A 20,915-nucleotide genomic window follows, 5' to 3' on the forward strand; every position below is an offset into this window, starting at 1 on the left:
ACTATGGAGTACAGCAAGGATAACATTCATTTACCCTAACATCAAACTAACTATGGAGTACAGCAAGGATAACATTCATTTACCCTAACATCAAACTAACTATGGAGTACAGCAAGGATAACATTCATTTACCCTAACATCAAACTAATTATGGAGTACAGCAAGGATAACGTTCATTTACCCTAACATCAAACTAACTATGGAGTACAGCAAGGATAACATTCATTTACCCTAACATCAAACTAACTATGGAGTACAGCAAGGATAACATTCATTTACCCTAACATCAAACTAACTATGGAGTACAGCAAGGATAACATTCATTTACCCTAACATCAAACTAACTATGGAGTACAGCAAGGATAACATTCATTTACCCTAACATCAAACTAATTATGGAGTACAGCAAGGATAACATTCATTTACCCTAACATCAAACTAACTATGGAGTACAGCAAGGATAACATTAATTTACCCTAACATCAAACTAACTATGGAGTACAGCAAGGATAACATTCATTTACCCTAACATCAAACTAACTATGGAGTACAGCAAGGATAACATTCATTTACCCTAACATCAAACTAACTATGGAGTACAGCAAGGATAACATTCATTTACCCTAACATCAAACTAACTATGGAGTACAGCAAGGATAACATTCATTTACCCTAACATCAAACTAACTATGGAGTACAGCAAGGATAACATTAATTTACCCTAACATCAAACTAACTATGGAGTACAGCAAGGATAACATTCATTTACCCTAACATCAAACTAACTATGGAGTACAGCAAGGATAACATTCATTTACCCTAACATCAAACTAACTATGGAGTACAGCAAGGATAACATTCATTTACCCTAACATCAAACTAACTATGGAGTACAGCAAGGATAACATTCCTTTTTTGGACCTTGACATCAGTATAAATAACAAAGGTTGTTTGCACACATCAATCTTTAGGAAGCCTACAGAGGGTAATACCATTTTGAGGGCAGACAGCTTTCACCGCAAAAGGCTAAAAGAGAACATTCCGTATGGCCAATTCCATAGAGTCAGGAAACAGACTACAGTGTCAAATCTGCTGAATTGGAGAATCCCTTCTTGAATCGGAGATACAGCGCTCAGGTCCTGAAAGATGCAGGTGTACGGGCCGGATGACTTGACAGAGAGAACTTGTTGAGAAGTGGAGCGCCTCGTGATGTGTCAGAGAGAGTGTAATTTGTTACAAAATACAGCACTGAAGCAGAGAACATTAAAATAATTATTTAAAAGAATTGGGGAATCATCCAAAGTGATTCGCTACTACGCCAAGTCTTCCAAGAACCACCAGTCATAAGCTTTAATAGATGTCCTACCCTAAATGACAAATTAGTCCACAGCTACAGTTGAAGTCTGAAGTTTACATACACTTAGGTTGGAGTCATAAAAACTTGTTTTTCAACCACTCCACAAATTTCTTTTAACAAACTATAGTTTTGGCAAGATGGTTAGGACATATACTTTGTGCATGACACAAGTAATTTTTCCAACAATTGTTTACAGACAAATTATTTTGTCTGTAAGTTTGCATACACTCAATTAGTATTTGGTAGCATTGCCTTTAAATTGTTTAACTTGTGTCAAACGTTTCGGGTAGCCTTCCACAAGCTTCCCAAAATAAGTTGGGAGAATTTTGGCCCATTCCTCCTGACAGAGCTGGTGTAACTGAATCAGATTTGCTCCATGCTCGCGCACGCTTTTTCAGTTCTGCCCAAACATTTTCTATAGGAATGAGGTCAAAGCTTTGTGATGGCCACTCCAATACCTTGACTTTGTTGTCCTTATGCCATTTTGCCACAACTTTGGAAGTATGCTTGGGGTCATTGTCCATTTGGAAGACCCATTTGCTACCAAGCTTTAACTTCCTGACTGATGTCTTGAGATGTTGCTTCAATATATCCACATAATTTTCCCGCCTCATGATGCCATCTATTTTGTATAGTGCACCAGTCCCTCCTGCAGCAAAGCACCCCCACAACATGATGCTGCCACACCCGTGCTTCACGGTTGAGATGGTGTTCTTCGGCTTACAAGCCTCCCCTTTTTCCTCTAAACATAACAATGGTCATTATGGCCAAAGAGTTCCATTTTTGTTTCAGCAGAGCAGAGGACATTTCTCCAAAAAGTACGATCTTTGTCCCCATGTGCAGTTGCAAACCGTAGTCTGGCTTTTTTATGGCGGTTTTAGAGCAGTGGCTTCTTCCTTGCTGAGTGGCCTTTCAGGTTATGTCGATATAGGACTCGTTTTACTGTGGATATAGATACTTTTGTACCTGTTTCCTCCAGCATCTTCACAAGGTCCTTTGCTGTTGTTCTGGGATAGATTTGCACTTTTCGCACCAAAGTACGTTCATCTCTAGGAGACAGAACGCGTCTCCTTCCTGAGCAGTATGACGGCTGCGTGGTCCCATGGTGTTTATACTTGCGTACTATTGTTTGTACAGATGAACGTGGTACTTTCAGGCGTTTGGTATTTGCTCCCAAGGATGAACCAGACTTGTGGCAGTCTACAATATTCTTTGAAGTCTTGGCTGATTTCTTTTGATTTTCCCATGATGTCAAGCAAAGAGGCACTGAGTTTGAAGGTAGGCCTTGAAATACATCCACATGTACACCTCCAATTGACTCAAATTATGTCAATTAGCCTATCAGAAGCTTCTAAAGCCATGACATCATTTTCGGAAATGTTCCAAGCTGTTTAAAGGCACAGTCAACTTAGTGAATGTAAACTTCTGACCCACTGGAATTGTGATACAGTGAATTTTAAATGAAATAATCTGTCTGTTAACAATTGTTGGAAAAATTTGTAGATGTCCGAACCGAGTTGCCAAAACTATAGTTCGTTAACAAGAAATTTGTGGAGTGGTTGAAAAAGTTTTAATGACTCCAACCTAAGTGTATGTAAACTTCCGACTTCAACTGTATATAAAACGACACAAGATTCAAGACTTCGTGCTTTTATCAAAAATTATTATATAGAATTTTTGCCACCAACAAGATTTTGAATTTTTGGGGCATACAATCATCGAAGCTCTGCAGATTTTTTTGTGAGGATACAGAATCAATAGACCATTTATTTTGGTATTGCCCTCAGGTAGCCTGTTTCTGGTCTCAGGTTCAGGAATGGTTGAAAATGCATAACATTGATCTAAAATTGACCCTAGAAATAGTACTGTTGGGAGATCTGGAGAGACCGGGTCAGTCAATTACTAATATACTAATACTTTTAGTAAAAGTATTTATCTTTAACTCGCAATTGTCACGATCGTTACAAGGAGTGGACCAAGATGCAGCGTGGTATGTTTCCATCCTTTAATATTGGAAATGAAAACTTCAAAGAACAAAACAACAAAATGAACAAACGAAACGTGAAGCTATAAATAATGCTCACAGGCAACTATACACAGACAAGATCCCACAAAGCACTAAGGGGAAATGGCTGCCTAAATTTGATCCCCAATCAGAGACAATGATAAACAGCTGCCTCTGATTGGGAATCATACCAGGCCAACATAGATGTATAATTACCTAGATGACCCACCCTAGTCACACCCCAACCTAACCAACATAGAGAATAACTGGCTCTCTATGGTCAGGGCGTGACAGCAATCTGTGGATTCTATTCGATTATATCGATTGAAATTATATGTTAAATATCACAGCACAGTTGAAAGATATATGGTGCGTAGAAATCCGAAGAGGGTGGCCAGCAGAGATAGATGGGATGGGCTGAGGGAAGCTGAGGGTTGGGATGTGGTTTGGAGACAAGTGGGAGTGGAGTTGCAGGGCGGGGGATAGAATAACGGTCAAAGATAAAAGTTTAAAAAATAAAACATAACAAAAAGTAAGTTTGAATGACACAGAGGGGCAATGTTGTTGTTGTTACAGCTAATGCCAGTTTGCCTGAGGCTGATGCCATGCAGGTGTTTGTACACATGCATATACACCCACTCCTTCAACTGCACACATGTGCACATACACGGACACACACACATGTAAATAGTGCACTCAAATATATTCAGTTGGCCTTGCTGTTATGATTTTTGTTGTTGATTTGGCATTATAGGAGAACTGAATAGTTTGGAGGAGCGTGTCTTTGGTAATCGGACAAGGGGCGCTCTTTGAAAATGAAGATGGATAACCTACCCAAACAAGTGAGATGAAGTATGCAGGTATGTGAGTTGTGAATGATGAAAAGTCATGACATCAAAAACCTCCAAAATATTTCAAAGCACTCTCAGTAGACCATTTATTAAAATCCCTTTATTCATGGACTACTTGGATAATTTCCAGGATAACGACGCCCATGTGTGAAGCTGCTTAACCAGCCTTGATTAAGGTGAGGGGAGGCTATGCTGAGTTTTTAATCAAATTAAACGAAATGGGGGGAAACCAATGGTTCTTTATGTTCCTAATTATGAGATTTATTGTCACTAAAGGCACATCTCTGGTTCCATGATGGACACTGTGCATTAGGGCTGGATAGGCTGCGCTTCCGCTCTCCAAATCCATGAAATGATCAACTGCATTATCGTTAAGACCTGCTTTTTGGTGGTCTTAAAACTTCCCATTAGCGCTGCATGGAATTGTCACTTTTGCGCTTGTTTTTAAGGACACACCTCAAATATTGCCACCGCTCCCCTCGGTGCACCAAGCTGATGTTAGACAGGTAAATTGATGAACCTGGCGTTAGGGCTGGAAAATGCCAGTGTGCCAGTTTTTACATGACAAAATGTAAAACTAACGTGCGTTTGACAGTTGCACCTCCTTAGCATCAGTCGAAAATAGAGACCTGAATGTGAGGATGTTGAATCAACGTGGAAAACTGATTGGATTTGCAACAAGTCAGCAACCAACGTTTATCCTAAAAAATATATTTATTTTTTTTAATGTTGAATTCGTGTTAGTTGACAACTCAACCAAATGCAAATCAAAACTAGATGTTGAAATGACGTCTGTGGCCAGTGGGAAGTAATCTACTTTCCCTCCCTCCCTCCCTCCCTCCCTCCCTCCCTCCCTCCCTCCCTCCCTCCCTCCCTCCCTCTCTCTATTTAACCAATGATCAGGGTTGCTGTACCATTCAGTTGAGTCTGGATTGAAAATTGAAAATGTTAGATGGGATTTTCTGTAAGGGTTTCTAAAGTATGTCATTCCAAGGAGGTGTGTTGGTGTGAATAGTAATGCTGAGATGCAGAACAGTGAGAAGAAGAATAATATAAGGCTAAGTCAGGGTAAAGTAAGAGACAGAATTGATTAATACATTCTCTCTGAGAATCCAGGGATCTAGAGAGCAGATGCTGTGGCTAGAGGGGGAAGGAAGAGAGCAGGCTGGAATAAAGCTGCCTGGAATAGAGCAGTTTGGAATAGAGCTGTCTGGAAGAGAGCTGTCTGGAAGAGAGCTGCCTGGAAGAGAGCTGTCTGAATGAGAGCTGCCTGGAAGAGAGCTGTCTGGAATAGAGCTGCCTGGAAGAGAGCTGTCTGGAAGAGAGCTGCCTGGAATAGAGCTGCCTGGAAGAGAGCTGTCTGAATGAGAGCTGCCTGGAAGAGAGCTGCCTGGAAGAGAGCTGTCTGGAAGAGAGCTGCCTGGAAGAGAGCTGTCTGGAAGAGAGCTGTCTGGAATAGAGCTGCCTGGAATAGAGCTGCCTGGAAGAGAGCTGTCTGGAAGAGAGCTGTCTGGAATAGAGCTGTCTGGACTAGAGCTGTCTGGAATAGAGCTGTCTAGAATAGAGCTGCCTGGAAGAGAGCTGTCTGGAATAGAGCTGCCTGGAAGAGAGCTGTCTGGAATAGAGCTGTCAGAAAGAGAGCTGTCTGGAATAGAGCTGCCTGGAAGAGAGCTGTCTGGAATAGAGCTGTCTGGAAGAGAGCTGTCTGAATTAGAGCTGTCTGGAAGAGAGCTGCCTGGAGGAAAGCTGTCTGGAATAGAGCTACCTGGAAGAGAGCTGTCTGGAATAGAGCTGCCTGGAAGAGAGCTGTCTGGAAGAGAGCTGGCCGTAATGAGTTGTTCCCTTATTTTCTGACCCATTACATTGGTGTACTTGTTTTTGTTTTATAGTTTATATAGTTTTGTTTTTACAGACGCCAGAAAGAATACTACATTATAAAACGATTGTTCCCCTATTTTTTGTCATTTGAGTCTACACAGCAGCTGTAGCATAGAGAGAACAGAGTGGTGTTGTGCCTTGTGGAGTGGAAAATAGCACGCAGTTTCACTCACAAATAAATGATTGCGAAATGCTACTGTGTCATTTACAATGGGTTCTGGCTGGATGTGAAGTGATGGTTTATATTGTTGCTGCCACCGAAACAGTTCCTGAGCTACCCTTCCTCTACAATAGCTTTTGATATTCACTACAGAGCTAAGCTTTTTGACCCGCTTCAAACAACCTCTGTGGAGAACGAAGGATAGAAGATTGTGTGCGTGCATAGGGGGGTGAATGTTTACATGCGTACATGGCTTTGTGTGTGTGTGTGTGTGTGTGTGTGTGTGTGTGTGTGTGTGTGTGTGTGTGTGTGTGTGTGTGTGTGTGTGTGTGTGTGTGTGTGCGTGCGTGCGTGTGTGTACTCTCTGCTCCTGCTGACACAACTCTCTACAGGGTACCGAGCCTCTGCGCTTTACTGAAATAGCCTCCTAACTGCTTCATCCATATCAGTTATGGAATTATCATATCCCCCCCCAACACACACACACTCACACACACACACACACACACGCACACGCACACGCGCACGCGCACACACACACACACATACACATACACATACACATACACACACACACATACAGACTCCTTCATCCATCAGTTGTGAAATTATCATAATCCAGATATGGGAGACTGGCGCCGTGTGGGGGGGCTAAAGACTCAGATTAGACTCACAGCATGACCTATGCACAAGTGTGTGTGTGCGTGTGCGTGTGCGTGTGTGTGTGTGTGTACAAGTCTGTGTGTGAGCTGCAAAACCATTTTCATCTGAGGTGGGAGAGGTTGATGAATTGCAAAAAAGAAAGGAGGTGAAATACCGCTCTCTCGCTCTCTTTTCCTCCCAGCGATCAATGCCGGTCGCTAGCTGGGTTAGCCTCAGTGAAGCTCCAAGGATAGGGAGGCTGGCAGGCCTCACCCTGTCTCCCCCAATTCCCCATACTTCATCTCAATAAGCCCCCTGTCTTTTCCGCTTGTGAAGGAGTGAGGGAAAATAGACAGGTTGGCATTCATTGAGAGGACTCATGTTCTGGAGGTAGCTCTGCAGAGTGGTCACTAGCTGGCACAGCCACAGTCATACAATCTAACCCTAACCTTAACCCTAAACTTAACCACACTGCAAACTTTTGTTTTCATGAGGTTTTACGATATGGCCAATTTTGACTTTAAAGCTGTCCCATCTAGCGGAAACCGATCAGCATTCAATAATATTGTTCCCTCCAATACATCACTGGGGCCGTGTTCCCATCCATCCAGGACAGCTACTGTACTTGAAACTGTACCTGAGGAAGTCCCCCAACATCATTAAGGACCTCACACACCCCAGACACGAGCTGTTCACTCCCTTATCGTCGGGCAGATAGTATCAGAGCAATTTAAACACTTGCCAACCAATTCCCCCCATCCTGATACATGTGTAAATATTGTAGTATAAATTGTGCCTACCTGTACTATACTAAAGAAATATATTATATTCTACTACCATTTACTTTATGTTCGTATTCTTATCTTGTATTATTTCCTATTGTTGTTGCATTGTCAAGAAGGAACCTGCAAGTAAGCGTTTGGTTGGATGTTGTATACCATGTGTATCCTGTACATACGACTAATACAACTTCAAGCTTGAAGACTCATTACAATAAACGTTAACCTGCGGGAAATAGAGAAGAGGAGAGAAGCGGGTGGTGTGTGCATCTTACAGAACAAGACTTACTATACTTTGGTGTTTTTGGATCGTCTTTATTTTTGATTTATAATTATCTGAGAACCATGTCTTAATCATGTTGTTTTCATTGATTTGAACAGATGTTTAAGATCATAACAGCATTTAGAAAAGAACAGGCCCAGAGTGCAGTTCTCCAGCTAATAAATACATATGGGAGTTTGGTTACTGATGGGGTTGCTAAAGTCATGCTGTCAAGCTGAAGGGTGTGTGTGGGGGGAGGGTTAGAATTTTATTTATTTTACCTTTATTTAAGGTAAAGAATTAAGGTAAGGTTTAGGGGTTAGGTTTAGGGTTTGGGTTATGGTAACGGGTTAAGGTTAGGGTTAAGGTTAGGATTAGCGTTATAGTTAGGGTTAGGTTAGGGGTTAGGGAAAATAGGATTTTTAATGGAAATACATTTTAGGTCCCCATGAGGATAGAACATAACGTGTGTGTGTGTGTGTGTGTGTGTGTGTGTGTGTGTGTGTGTGTGTGTGTGTGTGTGTGTGTGTGTGTGTGTGTGTGTGTGTGTGTGTGTGTGTGTGTGTGTGTGTGTGTGTGTGTGTGTGGTGTATATAATGTCTTAGTCAAACACCTTCCCGCTTCACCTGCCTCAGTTCCTCCATAGAATGACATATAGAACACAAGGATCATGGGATTTCTCTGAGCGCTTCCTCAATAATGGAACGGAATATGAAATAGCATTCTTCCATTCTATACAATCCCTATTCTATACAGAATGTAACAGCTGGTGCATTGTGTACATCACATAAAGTATAGAACAGTGAAAGGCTGCACTGACCCTTCCTCAGGCTAGAGAGAGAGAGAGGTGGATTGGAGGTGGAGAGAGGGGGAGGGAGAGAAAGGGATGGAGAGAGTGTTGAGTGGGGGGGGGGGGGGGACTGTAACCTTGGTAACCTCTCCCCATACTTCCAGAGAGACAGTTGTTGATCTGTCAGTGAACTCTGGCCTTATTGATTGGGTTGAATTATGTTGTACAACATATTCTGTCCCCCGATCTCTTTCTTTATTTTACTCCTGACCCTTTCCACCCTCTTCCTCACCCCTCTCTTCCTCTCACACATTCCTCTCTCTCTCTCTCTGACTCTGCCTTCCCCTCTCTCCCTCTCACACATTCCTGTCTCTCTCTGACTCTGCCTTCCCCTCTCTCCCTCTCACACATTCCTGTCTCTCTCTGACTCTGCCTTCCCCTCTCTCTCTCTCTCACATTCCTCTCTCTCTCTCTGACTCTGCCTTCCCCTCTCTCCCTCACACACATTCCTCTCTCTCTGACTCTGCCTTCCCCTCTCTCCCTCTCACACATTCCTCTCTCTCTGACTCTGCCTTCCCCTCTCTCCCTCACACACATTCCTCTCTCTCTGACTCTGCCTTCCCCTCTCTCCCTCTCACACATTCCTGTCTCTCTCTGACTCTGCCTTCCCCTCTCTCCCTCTCACACATTCCTCTCTCTCTGACTCTGCCTTCCCCTCTCTCCCTCTCACACATTCCTGTCTCTCTCTGACTCTGCCTTCCCCTCTCTCCCTCACACACATTCCTCTCTCTCTCTGACTCTGCCTTCCCCTCTCTCCCTCTCACACATTCCTCTCTCTCTCTCTGACTCTGCCTTCCCCTCTCTCTTTCTCACACATTCCTGTCTCTCTCTGACTCTGCCTTCCCCTCTCTCCCTCTCACACATTCCTGTCTCTCTCTGACTCTGCCTTCCCCTCTCTCTCACACACACATTCCTGTCTCTCTCTGACTCTGCCTTCCCCTCTCTCTCTCACACACATTCCTCTCTCTCTCTCTGACTCTGCCTTCCCCTCTCTCTCTCTCACACATTCCTGTCTCTCTCTGACTCTGCCTTCCCCTCTCTCCCTCTCACACATTCCTCTCTCTCTCTGACTCTGCCTTCCCCTCTCTCTCTCTCACACATTCCACTCTCTCTCTGACTCTGCCTTCCCCTCTCTCCCTCTCACACATTCCTGTCTCTCTCTGACTCTGCCTTCCCCTCTCTCCCTCTCACACATTCCTGTCTCTCTCTGACTCTGCCTTCCCCTCTCTCTCTCTCACACATTCCTGTCTCTCTCTGACTCTGCCTTCCCCTCTCTCCCTCTCACACATTCCTCTCTCTCTCTGACTCTGCCTTCCCCTCTCTCCCTCTCACACATTCCTGTCTCTCTCTGACTCTGCCTTCCCCTCTCTCTCTCTCACACATTCCTCTCTCTCTCTGACTCTGCCTTCCCCTCTCTCTCTCACACACATTCCTGTCTCTCTCTGACTCTGCCTTCCCCTCTCTCCCTCTCACACATTCCACTCTCTCTCTGACTCTGCCTTCTCCTCTCTCCCTCTCACACATTCCTCTCTCTCTCTGACTCTGCCTTCCCCTCTCTCCCTCTCACACATTCCTGTCTCTCTCTGACTCTGCCTTCCCCTCTCTCCCTCTCACACATTCCTGTCTCTCTCTGACTCTGCCTTCCCCTCTCTCTCTCACACATATTCCTCTCTCTCTGACTCTGCCTTCCCCTCTCTCCCTCTCACACATTCCTGTCTCTCTCTGACTCTGCCTTCCCCTCTCTCCCTCTCACACATTCCTGTCTCTCTCTGACTCTGCCTTCCCCTCTCTCTCTCACACACATTCCTCTCTCTCTCTGACTCTGCCTTCCCCTCTCTCCCTCTCACACATTCCTGTCTCTCTCTGACTCTGCCTTCCCCTCTCTCTCTCACACACATTCCTCTCTCTCTCTGACTCTGCCTTCCCCTCTCTCCCTCTCACACATTCCTGTCTCTCTCTGACTCTGCCTTCCCCTCTCTCCCTCTCACACATTCCTCTCTCTCTCTCTGACTCTGCCTTCCCCTCTCTCCCTCTCACACATTCCTCTCTCTCTCTGACTCTGCCTTCCCCTCTCTCCCTCTCACACATTCCTCTCTCTCTCTGACTCTGCCTTCTCCTCTCTCCCTCTCACACATTCCTCTCTCTCTCTGACTCTGCCTTCTCCTCTTTCTCTCTCTCTCTCTCTGCCGTCACCTTCATTTAGTTGTTTTGTCCTCCTTTGTAATGATCAGTGTTGAGCATCTCCCTGGCAGGCCTGATAAACAAATTAAATGGATGGATGGAGTGAATGAAAAAGTGTTGTAAAAAATGAGACCATCCCCACGAAGCCATTTTGTCATGACATATCTGTCCATCGGCCTTGACCCGGACGCGTACAACACTAAATCTGACTGATTGTCACACACACACACACACACACACACACACACACACACACACACACACACACACACACACACACACACACACACACACACACACACATACACACACACACACAAACACACACACACACACACACACACACACACACACACAGAGAAATTACCATCCGGTAATGATGATTAGGGTTGTTTATGGTCTCCAGTCCCCACTTTGTCATTTACAATGGCTATCAGTGTGTGTGTGTGTGTGTGTGTGTGTGTGTGTGTGTGTGTGTGTGTGTGTGTGTGTGTGTGTGTGTGTGTGTGTGTGTGTGTGTGTGTGTGTGTGTGTGTGTGACCAGCATGCTAGTATGCCAGTCCAGACCTTCAACAAGCCACTACCAAGCAAAGAGAGAGAGGGAGAGAGAGAGAGAGATGGAAGTAGAGCCGAACTGAAGAGAAGAGAGGAAGAGAAAGAGCGAGAAATGATGGGTGGGGGGGTTACATAGCAAGGGATTAAGCGGAGCGGGGGAGTAGAAACGAGAGAGAGAGAGAGAGAGAGAGAAAGAGAAAGCCAGAGGGGAAAACAGTATTTCTGTCACTAGATAACCCTGTGACTGACAGCTTCATTTCCCTGCCATAGAGATCAAGCCAAGCAATTAGATCCAAAATGGCGTCCGTAGTGCTCCTATCCCTGTCAGGAGGATCATAGCCTTTCAGGGTGTCAGACTGCATTTGTAGGTTATTGAGCCGTAATAGCCTCCATAGTGTTCATATCCCTGTCACTGAGATCATAGCCTTTCACAAAGACAGAATGCTGCTGCAGGTCATCAGAGCCGTAATGGCAGCCATAAAGTTTGTATCCCTGTCGGAGTGGCAGGCCAGTGGAACTTTAATGGTATCTGCACCTGCTCTTCATATACCTGTCAGAGGCAGCAGACCCCAGCCATCAGAACCCTAATGGCGTCTAGAGAAGATTGTTTCCAGCTCATTCAGACACTGTTGTCCTTAACCGCAATGACAGCGGGTGGCAACACACACACATGCACACACACACCCATACATACACACACACTGTAAAAATTCTCTCTCATCCTGCTCATGTCCCAGTGTATTTCCAGTAGGTAGGTAGCCCAGGGGCATGCTGCCTGTATTGATCTGATGTCCCTCGTATATTACTGCAAACACACAACTAGCTGGCCTTACACAAACATTCACTCTCAATGTGTGTGTGTGTGTGTGTGTGTGTGTGTGTGTGTGTGTGTGTGTGTGTGTGTGTGTGTGTGTGTGTGTGTGTGTGTGTGTGTGTGTGTGTGTGTGTGTGTGTGTGTGTGTGTGTGTGTGTGTGTGTGTGTGTGTGTGTGTGTGTGTGTGACCAGCATGCTAGTATGCAAGTCCAGACCATCAACAAGCCACTACCAAGCAAAGAGAGAGGGAGAGAGAGGGGGGGGAGATAGAGATGGAAGTAGAGCCGAACTGAAGAGAAGAGAGGAAGAGAAAGAGTGAGGGATGGGGGGTTACATAGCAAGGGATTAAGCGGAGCGGGGGAGTATAAACGAGAGCGCGAGAGAGAGAGAGAGAAAGAGAAAGCCAGAGGGGAAAACAGTATTTCTGTCACTAGATAACCCTGTGACTGACAGCTTCATTTCCCTGACATAGAGATCAAGCCAAGCAATTAGATCCAAAATGGCATCTGTAGTGCTCCTATCCCTGTCAGGAGGATCATGCACCTGCAGAGTGCTACTGCAGGTCATCAGAGCCGTAATGTTTGTATCCCTGTTGGAGTGGCAGGCCAGTGGAAATGTAAAACCTCTTAGTGCACAGATCCCGCTGAAGGGATCAAAATCAACAACATCCGGTGAAACTGGGTCACGCCAAATTCAAATTACAAAATTATAATATTAAACATTCATGAACATACAAGTGTCCTACATCATTTAAAAGCGTAATCCAACCGCGTTGTCAGATTTCAAAAAGGCTTTACGGCGAAAGCATACCATGCGATTATCTGAGGACAGCGCCCCGCATACACCAGCATTAAAAACATTTTCCAAACCAGCAGAGGCGTCACAAAAATCAGAAATAGCGATGAAATAAATCACTTACCTTTGAAGATCTTCCTCTGTTTGTAATCCCAAGGGTCCCAGCTACACAACTAATGGTCATTTTGTTCGATAAAGTCCTTATTTATATCCCAAAAAAGTCAGTTTAGTTGGCGCGTTTGATTCAGTAATCCACCCGTTCCACTCGTTCAACATGCAGACAAAGGAATCCGAAAAGTTACCAATAAACTTTGTCCAAACAAGTCAAACAACATTTCTAATCAATCCTCAGGTACCCTAATATGTAAATAAACTATCAAATTTAAGACAGAATGTAGTATGTTCAATACCGGAGATAAATAACGAGGTGCACGCCCTCATCCACGCGCGCCACAAGACTACAGTCAAAATGAGAGCCACCTAATTAATTTTTTAAAAAGCAAGCCTGAAACCCTTTCTAAAGACTGTTGACATCTAGTGGAAGCCATAGGAGTTGCAATCTGGGAGCTATTTATTTGTATATCCCATAGACAAGCTTTGAAATGGACAGTGACCTCAAAAACTAAATTCTGGATGGATTTTCCTCGGGTTTTCGCCTGCCATATCAGTTCTGTTATACTCACAGACATTATTTTAACAGTTTTAGAAACTCCAGAGTGTTTTCTATCCAATGCTACCAATTATATGCCTATCCTAGCGTCTGGGCCTGAGTAACAGGCAGTTTACTTTGGGCACATCATTTATCTAAACTTCCGAACACTGCCCCCTAGCTCTAAGAGGTTGGTATCTGCACCTGCTCTTCATATACCTGTCAGAGGCAGCAGACCCCAGCCATCAGAACCCTAATGGCGTCTAGAGAAGATTGTTTCCAGCTCATTCAGACACTGTTGTCCTTAACCGCAATGACAGCGGGTGGCAACACACACACATACACACACACACCCATACATACATACATACATACACACACACTGTAAAAATTCTCTCTCATCCTGCTCATGTCCCAGTGTATTTCAAGTAGGTAGGTAGCCCATGGGGCATGCTGCCTGTATTGATCTGATGTCCCTCGTATATTACTGCAAACACACAACTAGCTGGCCTTACACACACATTCACTCTCAATGTGTGTGTGTGTGTGTGTGTGTGTGTGTGTGTGTGTGTGTGTGTGTGTGTGTGTGTGTGTGTGTGTGTGTGTGTGTGTGTGTGTGTGTGTGTGTGTGTGTGTGTGTGTGTGTTAGCCTAGCAGACAGATAAAGCTTTGTCACGCTAAGTACCGTAGTGGAGCTTCCCAAAGAGGAGCTACACCATACAACAGCTGTTATCAATCCACGTCTCTCTTCCCTCTCTTCTTTTCTCCTTTTTTTTCTCTTACTTCTTCTCCTGTGAAGGATTGAGGTGTTTGCAGGGGGATTTAGCTCTGTGACAAGAGGGAAGGGATGAACACAGCGAGAAAATAGAGGAGAGACAGGCTCTAAACTCTCGTTTTGAAGTTGAATTTGTTAAAAGGCACACTAGGGAGGAGAACAGAGTACTTCTTCACAACCACTCTGTCTCTCTCTTTCTTACACACACACTCTCTATCTCTCTCTTTCTCACACACACACACACTCTCTATCTCTCTCTTTCTCACACACACTCTATCTCTCTCTTTCTCACACACACACTCTCTATCTCTCTCTTTCTTACACACACACTCTCTGTCTCTCTCTTTCTCACACACACACTCTCTATCTCTCTCTTTCTCACACACACACTCTCTATCTCTCTCTTTCTCACACACACACTCTCTATCTCTCTCTTTCTTACACACACACTCTCTATCTCTCTCTTTCTCACACACACACTCTCTATCTCTCTCTTTCTCACACACACACTCTCTATCTCTCTCTTTCTCACACACACACTCTCTATCTCTCTCTTTCTCACACACACACTCTCTATCTCTCTCTTTCTCACACACACACTCTCTATCTCTCTCTTTCTTACACACACACTCTCTATCTCTCTTTTTCTCACACACACACTCTCTATCTCTCTCTTTCTCACACACACACTCTCTCATTTTAAAGGGGGCAATCAGCATTTGAAACAATAACAAAGTACCACCCCTGACACTGTTTTGGTAAAAATCTGAGGGATGAGCTGGAGAAATGTAACCACTATAAAAGTCATAGATAGCTATGGATGCAAGAACCAAAATTACAGTTGTAACCATGTTTTGAGGGTACACAGTGTTTGTTTACATTTTCCCTAGTATGCAATGGACAAGCTTATATTTGAGTTTGATGGGGTAAGACAGTGGAACTGAGTGAGACATATTCTATAAGAATCTATGGGTAATACATATGGATTTATATTGCCCCGTTAATAGTCTAATAGGTGTATAATTTAGTTAGATGTTCTATTCTTTTCATCAAAGGCCTCTAATTATTTTGCTCTCAAGAGAAAAAGTTGAAAAGAATGTTTCAAAAATGTTCATTACAAAAGACCTTTAAGGTGATAGACACAAAAGACCCACATTGAATTGAGCACCTGGAAGTGTATATGAGCGTGCATGTATGAATGCACACACACACACACACACACACACAAACACACACACACACACACACACACACACACACACACACACACACACACACACACACACACACACACACAAACACTCTCACACACACACACACACACACACACACACACACACACACACACACAAACACTCGTACGTTACACACACACACACACACACACACAAACACTCTCACACACACACACACACACACACACACACACACACACACACACACACACACACACACACACACACACACAAGCACTCACACACACACACACACACAAACATCCACACACACACACAAGCACTCACACACAAGCACTCACACACACACACACACACACACAAACACTCACTCACGCACACACACACACACACACACACACACACACACACACACACACAAGCACTCACACACACAAACACTCACGCACACACACACACACACACACACACACACACACACACACACACACACACACACACACACACACACACACACTCACACAAGCACTCACACACACACTCACATACACACACAATCCGCCACACATACACCCAGTGTTTGATGAAATATTAGAAATGCAGGAATAAATTATTTAATTTCCAAAATGCTATATCCCCCCATAAAAGTCAAATTTGTATTTTTTTCCTCAGAAATTATTGCTTATGGGTACCTTCACGTGTGTGTAAAATATTACTGTTCTCATATTTTTTATTCATAGATTTTAGATGTGTTTGAACACTTTGCAAAACGCTATATAGCCATTGTTTAGCTGGAATGGAATGTTTGTGTCCTGTATATTTGACTGTGATATGTGGTTGTCTCACCCAGCTAACTTAAGATGAATGCACTTACTGTAAGTCGCTCTTGATAATAGCATCTGCTAAATGTCTACAATGTCAAATGTAAATGTTTTACGTACAGATATTATATTACTGTATTTAGTTATTATTTGTAAAAATATATTAATGTCACAAGTGTATCATTTACACAGACGCTATTTGTTTCTGGCCATTTTGAGCCTGGAATTGAACCCACAAATGCTGATGCTCCAGATACTCAACTAGTCTAAAGAAGGCCAGTTTTGTTGCTTCTTTAATCAGGACAACAGTTTTCAGCTGTGCTAACATAATTGCAAAAGGGTTTTCTAATGATCAATTAGACTTTTAACTGATAAACTTGGATTAGCTAACACACACACAACGTGCCATTGGAACACAGGAGTGGTGGTTGACAACATTTCTGAAAATGGATATACTGTATAGCATTTTTGAATGAAACTCTGTGTGCCACTAAGGTGAGACAGAGAGATGTTGTGTGTTTCAGAGATTATCATTGCTTTTGCTTACTCATCTCCTCTCTATACTGTGTCTCGGATTATAATATTCATAGCATTTTATATTTGGGATTTTATCACAACAGAATAGAAGATCTATATCCGTATATTGTGCCCTTTATTAGAAATAAAGAGAATAGCAATCTTCTCCTCTCTCATATAGTCTCATATTGTGTGTGTTATTGTGCAGTTCCCAGATATTATGCATATCTTTCTACTCTACAGAGCGGAGCATCTGAATAAAACAATATTACGTCTCTTATTACAGACCAGTGACCCCCCCACCTCATAGACACACACATTTAAAGAGACATGAACCATGCAGCAGACTGGAATTGGGACTGGTTTGGAATCTTAAAAATTGTGTGTGTATATGTCTTATACTAATATCTCCTGTGTGTGTCTGTGTCTCTCTAGATGGGACCCCCTACACATGGTGGGTGGGTAGGAGCAGTGAGAAACATTTCTACTGGGGAGGATCAGGGCCAGGGATACAGAAGTGTTCCTGTGGTATTGACAGGAACTGCACTGACCCCAAATATGACTGTAACTGTGACGCTGACCACAAACAATGGTGAGTACAGGGGTTGGCGTGGAATGGGGGTACTGTGTGTGTTTATTTTTATTTAACCATCCAGGTTAGTCTCATTGAGATAAAATCTATTTTCAAGAGGGACCTGGTCCAACCAAAACAGCAGCAGGGGCGAACAATGTTTGAGACAAATATCAGATATACTGTAACAACTGACGTGTGTGTGTGTGTGTGTGTGTGTGTGTGTGTGTGTGTGTGCGTGCGTGCGTGCGTGCGTGCGTGCGTGCGTGCGTGCGTGCGTGCGTGCGTGCGTGCGTGCGTGCGTGCGTGCGTGCGTGCGTGTGTGTCAAGTCACGTTGTCGTGACTTGACTTTAACATTAATCTGAAGACTGTTATTTATCAAATTAACTAACTATGTTTAATTGTTACCCGATGTAACAATTAACTGTAACAATGTAACAATTAACTCGTTAGGATCTGGGGCACCACGAGAGCGGTTCTTTAAAGAGTTACCATCTCCCTAATTAAACTCTAAAAGGTCTTTACCTATCACATCTATAAACAGTCAACTTATTAATCATGACCTCGTATCATATTATCATTCTGAACAGTCGTAACCTCCTTGCATCTGCAGAAACCAGAGCCTTATGATTCAGTACTAAACAAATTACTTGAATTATTTATTTACAAGCTAATTAAATGGGAACACAGGATATACATACATACTCTTATTGACAGGAGACTTAATACACTGAAAACTGGTCCCTAGCGGAATGACCACAACATGGCTGCTTGTTAAAGAAAATATGGAGAGGGAGAGAGAGAGGGACAGAGACACTTAACATTGGGACATTCAGAAACTATTCTCACCTACAGTAACCATATACTTTGCACACGAACCGCCGCCCGCTTTGAGTAAGAAATCATGAATGTTTTTACGTGAAATGCCTGGGTTCGCCGGGGATCTCTCGATGAACAGGGCAGCCTTGGAAGGGGGTTGGGCCTTTTCACAGCACGCTTGTAAGGCTCTGATTGTCCAAAATGTTTCTTGAAGATGCTTCTTTGAAGATAAACTAGCCAGACGTGTCGATGGTCCCCAGTGGGGTGATGAGAGTAACGTAATACGATGGTTTGAGCAGAGTAACAGGATGGTCCTACTTAAATTCGCTTTCAAAAATACTTTACTTAGGACAGCTAATCTGCCATTCCAGTGATTGTCTGAGAGGTGAGTTTTTTTTCTTCACCTCGTGTTAAGATTGAAAGTTCAAACCATTTTAAACGTGTAGCTGCCGCTTCAAGCATTTCTGGGTTTTTCTTAACCCATCATTTATTCATTTTGGTGGAAAGGGGCAACCTCACTCCGGGCGGTAACTACTCACTGTGAAAAGTTTATGGGGAAAAATGATCTCTTATAGCTTCTCAAATCACATCCCTCTCTTAACAAAAACACTTTCATATTTTTTCATATTACATGCACAACGCATAGTATGGAAACTTCATATATGTAGTGGGTATACTTTCCAAGTTACAATATTTCCTTTATAACATTTTTAATGACATCACAAAATAACCAACATAAGGACGTTAGTGTTCTATAGATCGCCTCTGACCATTCCCCACGTTCTACGTTAGAAATACTGTTCCAGTAGTTGCTTTTGAACGTGTTAGAGTTTCAGCGGGAAAAGGGTCTGTTGAGACAAAGCACATTCCTTTAGTGAATTTGGAGAGTGCAGGCCTGGATCTCCTCCCTTGATTTACAACAGGATGTGAGTTGTTAATCCCCACTAGTTATTTCCTTCCGCCTCTACGGGTGAGAGGGGGTCTGATTGAAGTTATTCATTGCAAACCTGATCTGACCTATTTGGATTCTCGTGGACAGTCATGACAACCAGAAGTCCCCACAAGACTGTGTGTGATATAAATATTACACATAGAAACAACAAGGTTAGTGTATAAAAGGCTCTGTGTTGAAGCAGTGAGCGATGTCCCCCCTCTCCTCCAATAATAACAAAACATTGTGTTTCTGAACCCTTTAAAACACCTGATGGATGTTCTCATTAGAATAATGTATGGCTGCTAGTTACTCTTTCTCTTTCTCCCTCTGTCCTTTTCTGAATGTCCCTCTCCTTCTCTCGTCTCTTCTTCTGTCTCTCTTCCTCCACTTCCCTCTCCTTCTCTCTTCTCTTCTTCTGTCTCTCTTCCTCCCCCTCCCTCTCCTACTCTCCCCTCTCGCTTCACAACACCCTCTCTCTCTTTCTTTCTCTTTCTCTTTCTCTTGTTACGATAACAGATGAGTGTTATTCTCTCTCTCCCTCTTTCCATTAATATTGTGTGTATTAATGTTTTTTTCTCCGGTTGAGTGAGTATGTGATCTATAGTACACACATCTCTATTTCCCCTCATTACACATAGAGTTGGCATGACACACACACACTTGGCTCCCATCGTGTCCTCCATATATTAGTTCTCATAAAAGGCAGAGAACAACAAGCAGATAATAAGGACAAATACAGGCTGCTTCAGAACAAAGACCATTTATTTAAAATGTTAACGCTTTACAAGTTAACATACCCTCTCTCCCTTTTCTACATTCCATAATATTTGTTATATTTCTGCAAGATTAATAATATAGAAAAATACTATCTCCTCCTTTTCCTCTCTTCCTTCATCTGTTCTTTCTTCTCCTCCCCAGGAGAGAGGACAGTGGTCTGTTGGTGTATAAGGACCATTTGCCAGTCAGTCAGGTTGCCGTGGGTGACACCAACAGGCTGGGTTCAGAGGCAAAGCTCACAGTCGGGCCGCTCCGTTGTCAAGGAGACCGTGAGTTCCGCGCATGAAGCTGTTATTTGTTTTTTTCAGTCACTTTGGTGCAATTTTCAAAAGTATGTGGTACATTTTCAAAATGCTTAGTACAAAACTCGAAACAGATCATCAAAAAGGCAGTTGTTTCAAAACTCTAAGCATATTTTCAAATGATTAAAGTATACCACACTAAATCATAGTCAATTTTTCAACAAACTTATTCAGTGTTTCATCTAGAAATACATGTTTCACATTGCAATACTGTATACAGTGCTTTCGGAAAGTATTCAGACCCCTTGACTTTTTCCACATTTTGTTACGTTACAGCCTGATTTTAAAATGTAATAAAAAAAATATTCCCTCATCAATCTACACACAATACCCCATAATGACAAAGCCAAAACTGTTTTTTTTTTTAAATTGTAGCAAATATATAAAATAAAAAAATGGAAATAGCACATTTACATAAGTATTCA

The 20,915-nt window shown here is 43.1% G+C and overlaps 1 protein-coding gene across 1 annotated transcript in view; it reads left to right on the top strand.

Moving 5' to 3' along the window:
• Positions 1–20,915, top strand: part of LOC120037928 (contactin-associated protein-like 2) — a gene marked incomplete at both ends in the record, with an annotated part of 42,341 nt that overhangs the window by 12,855 nt on the left and 8,571 nt on the right. The window contains 2 exons of the mRNA XM_038983885.1: positions 17,522–17,678; positions 20,330–20,457. Coding sequence (XP_038839813.1) covers positions 17,522–17,678; positions 20,330–20,457 — 285 coding nt within the window. The remainder of the gene's footprint in view (positions 1–17,521; positions 17,679–20,329; positions 20,458–20,915) is intronic.

This window comes from Salvelinus namaycush, unplaced genomic scaffold (genome assembly GCF_016432855.1).
Source record: "Salvelinus namaycush isolate Seneca unplaced genomic scaffold, SaNama_1.0 Scaffold1988, whole genome shotgun sequence".
NCBI classification, from domain to species: domain Eukaryota; kingdom Metazoa; phylum Chordata; class Actinopteri; order Salmoniformes; family Salmonidae; genus Salvelinus; species Salvelinus namaycush.